This window comes from Octodon degus, unplaced genomic scaffold, assembly GCF_000260255.1.
Source record: "Octodon degus isolate 3935 unplaced genomic scaffold, OctDeg1.0 scaffold00218, whole genome shotgun sequence".
NCBI classification, from domain to species: domain Eukaryota; kingdom Metazoa; phylum Chordata; class Mammalia; order Rodentia; family Octodontidae; genus Octodon; species Octodon degus.
Window position 1 is genome coordinate 749,573 of NW_004524794.1, and position 3,881 is coordinate 753,453.

The 3,881-nt window shown below is 58.9% G+C and overlaps 1 protein-coding gene across 3 annotated transcripts in view; it reads left to right on the forward strand.

Annotated features, from left to right (window-relative positions):
• Arhgap4 (Rho GTPase activating protein 4) overlaps positions 1 to 3,881 on the forward strand; it is a 25,552-nt gene that overhangs the window by 12,274 nt on the left and 9,397 nt on the right. Inside the window, exons 2-7 of one of the 3 annotated variants that reach the window (XM_023705390.1) lie at positions 890 to 1,097; positions 1,182 to 1,344; positions 1,431 to 1,493; positions 1,700 to 1,903; positions 2,759 to 2,887; positions 2,966 to 3,187. In XM_023705390.1, coding sequence (XP_023561158.1) covers positions 890 to 1,097; positions 1,182 to 1,344; positions 1,431 to 1,493; positions 1,700 to 1,903; positions 2,759 to 2,887; positions 2,966 to 3,187 — 989 coding nt within the window. The remainder of the gene's footprint in view (positions 1 to 889; positions 1,098 to 1,181; positions 1,345 to 1,430; positions 1,494 to 1,699; positions 1,904 to 2,758; positions 2,888 to 2,965; positions 3,188 to 3,881) is intronic. The other 2 variants (XM_023705391.1, XM_023705392.1) reach the window with 2 other exon arrangements.

Sequence of the window (3,881 nt, forward strand, 5' to 3'; positions counted from 1 at the left end):
CTGGCTGGCATGTGGTGCTGGGGGATTGAACCGCGGTCCCTGGGCTTTGCTGAGCTTGTTCTAAGTAGGTGCTTTAGACCACGGAGCCATCTCTCCAGCCCGATTTTTTCTTTTTTGGTACTGGGGGTTGAACTCAGGACCCTGCGCTTGCCAGGCAAGCACTTATTGTACTGAGCTATCTCTCCAGCCCCTCTTTCTTCTTTTTGAGACAGGGTCTCACTGTGTAGTTCAGGCTGGCCTCGAACCAGCAGCGATTCTCCTGTTTCAGCCTCCTGAGTGCTGGGATGACAGGCGTGCGCCACCATGCCTGGCTTTTTCTTGTTTTTATTTTGAGATAGGATCTCCCTAAATTATCTAGGCTGGGCCCAAACGTTCCACCCTCGTGTCTCAGCCTCCCAGGTGCCACCATATAGTCTACTGCAGTCACCTTTTGTGCTGGGGCCTGAGGCTGCACATTCGCTGCAGGTGGCCATCTCAACTCCAAGGCGACCCTAGTGCCTGCTAATGGGGCTGAGGAGGCCCTGTGTTCCCCCCTTCCTAAAGAGCTTCAAGTTGGGTGTGGCATCGGAGCCTGGCCTCCCAGTGCTTGGGAGGGTGAGGCAGGGGACTCTCAAATCAAGCCCAGCCCAGGCTGTAATAGTGTGAGGCCAGTCTGGACTACATAGTGAGACCCTGTCACAATAACAGAAAACCAGAACCCACCAAATGAGCAGAAACAAATAACCAGTCTCAGCTCCCCAGAGCTGCCACGGTCCCAGTGCCTCAGGCCTTTGCGCGGCTCTCCCCTTCTCTGGGACACCCTGGTCTCTTCCCCAGGGGCCTCCGAGCACTGCCTCCTCAGTGCAGGCTTGGGCTGGGCAGCTCCTCCGGTCCTTCTCCTTCCTTGTAGAGATTCGCTGGCAGCTGGGCGAACAGCTGCGCTGCCTGGAGCTGCAGGGCGAGCTGCGCCGGGAGCTGCTGCAGGAGCTGGCCGAATTTGCGCGGCGCCGCGCCGAGGTGGAGCTAGAGTACTCGAGGGGCCTGGACAAGCTGGCCGAGCGCCTGGCCAGCCGCGGGGGCCGCCTGGGTGGCAGTGGGCGTGAGTTGCAGAGCTTCCGGTGGGTGTCAGGTGGCAGTGGGCCCGGGCATGCAGCAGGGGTGTGTTGTGGGTCAGGGCTTGGTCTGAGTGCCCTGTCCCCCAGGAAAGAGCCGTCACTCCTGTCACCCCTGCACTGCTGGGCTGTGTTGCTGCAGCACACACGACAGCAGAGCCGGGACAGTGCAGCCCTGGGCGAGTTGCTGGGGGGGCCCCTGGCACAGCGTCTGAGCCACATCGCTGAGGACGTGGGGCGCATCATCAAGAAGGTGTGTGTGTGCCAGGCCTGGGTGGGGCTGCTCCCCGAAGGCGGGTGGCAGCTGCTGAGCTGGCCCTCACACCCTTCCACCTCTAGAGCAAGGACCTGGGGCAGCAGTTGCAGGGTGACCTTCTGGAAGTGGTCTCAGAGCTGCAGACGGTGAGCACAGATGGCGTAGCAGCCGGAGGGACGCACCGTGTCATCATCACACACGCCCCTGGGAGAATCAGTGCCCAGGCCAGCTGGGCTTGGGGGACTGTGGCTGGGGAGGCTGGACCTGTTGTTCAGCTCTGAGTCTCAAATGGCCCAGGAGGGGACAGGCTTGGTGGTGGCCATCAGTAGGCACCTGGCTTGGTCTACCACAGGCCAGAAAGACGTACCAGACATACCGTGCTGAGTGTGCCAGCGCAGAGGCCAAGCTCCGAGAAGCCGAGCGGCAGGAGGAAAAGAGAGCAGGCCGGAGCGCCTCCACCACCACACCTGCCACCATCACCAGCCTCACCAGTGCTACTGAGGCTGGGCCACAGCGCAAGAGCTCAGTGAAGAAGGGGGGACGGTTGGTGGAGAAGGTGGGCCTGCTGCATATCCCTGAGCTTGTACAATGCCACTGGGTTACATACAGGGGCATCCGGAGGCTGAGGCACAGAAGGGGAACAGTTGGGGCAGAAGGGGGACAGTTGGGGGCAGATGGCCTCATGCCACCTCCTCCATGCTCCAAGCTGGTGCTCCCACATTCCTGTGGGGCACTGAGGGGCAAGAGGACTCAGGAGGAGGAATTGGGGGACTTTGGAGGAGGAAGGGCACTCAGAGTGTCTTGGAAGAGAGAATGAGGAGGGGTTGCCAAGTGTGGTGGCATGTACATGTCATCCCAGCCCTTGGGAGGCTGAGGCAGGAGGATCGTGAGACTGTCTCAGAAAAGCCCAACATAACAGAATGGAGAAGGGAAGGAACTCAGATTGGATGCCCCCCAGCCTGGTTCCTGCGTCCATCGAGAAGTGTGCATGTGCTTTTTGTCATTTGGTAGTTCTTATTTTATTTTAGGGAAGGGTCTGCATGGTGTTCATGGTCTCACTAGATCGGACCCATAGTGATCCTCCTGTTTACAGCCTCCGAAGAGCTGGGATTACAGGCATGTGCCACCACGCCCAGTCTCAATCCCGTCTCAGTGCGCCCTGGTGGCGGGGCTGGCACGGCAGGCCTGGGGATCGAACCCCCAGCCCTTGTGCCATTTGGCCAGCCCATATAGGTAGTTCTGTGTCACCTCCTCTGCTGTCCACAGACAGCGGGACAGTGGGTGGCGGGTGAATAACTGAGGCCGAGGCAAGGCAGCAGCAAGACTTGGGGTCCTCTTGGAGTTGGACCTGCAAGGCTAGAGGTGGGGCATGGGTAAGTGGTGACCCCAGTGGTCTCATTGTCCTGAGCAGCGCCAGGCCAAGTTCCTGGAGCACAGACTCAAGTGTACGAAAGCGCGCAACGAGTACCTGCTCAGCCTGGCCAGCGTCAACGCGGCTGTCAGCAACTACTACTTGCACGACATCCTGGACCTCATGGATGTGAGTTGTGTGCTGGGCCGCAGCAGGGGCGGGGCGTGCGCCCCAGCAGCTCCGAGCCTCTGTGCCTCTCGCCCCCAGTGCTGTGACACCGGCTTCCACCTGGCCCTGGGGCAGGTGCTGCGGAGCTTTGCAGCCGCTGAGAGCCGCAGCCAGGCCTCACACATGCAGGGCTTGGGCAGCTTGGAGGAAGCGCTGGAGGCCCTAGATGCTCCCGGTGACAAGGCCAAGGTGCTTGAGGTGCATGCAGCGGCCTTCTGTCCCCCGCTGCGCTTCGACTACCAGCCTCATGAGGGTGACCAGGTAAGTGCCACACCTTAGTGCCCAGCCCGCACCCCACAGCCTCAGTGCACATGCAGCAGGCGCGTGCCATGGAGCTAGAGGCCCGGCCCAACGTTCTCGCTTTCCTATGGCATCAGATATGCTTATTTATTTATTTTGATGTATTTATTTTTTTGGCGGAACTGGGGATTGAACTCAGTCTCTTGCACTTGTCAGGGAAGCGTGTATTCTACTGAGCCATCTCCCCGGGCCCAACATCAGATATACTTAGAGCATTGGCTTGTTTCTAATAGCTGAATTATTACGGTGGTCATCTAACATGGCTGAATCCCCAAACAACAGGAACTGTTGCCTGGTGGCCCTGGAGTAGCCTCATCCAACACCACTACTGTGTCACATCACCTGTGTTCAACAGGATAATGCCAAGGCTGACCTAATAGGACCCAGCCAGCCCCAAAGGGCGGCTCTTCCACACACCTGCTCGTCAGCTGTGACTGAGGCCTGTGTCTGGGGTGGGTCCTCCCTGAGAGAAGTGGCCGGTTTCCTACTAACAATGTGGGCCTGGGGTTGAGGGGTTCAGTATTTCTTAGGGCTTATGCTAGATTTATTTATTTGCCTTTAAAAATTTTATTTTGGGGGGCCAGGGAGATGGCTCAGTGGAATAAGCACTTCCCTAGCAAGTACAAGGGCCTGAGTTCAGTCCCCAGTTCCACCA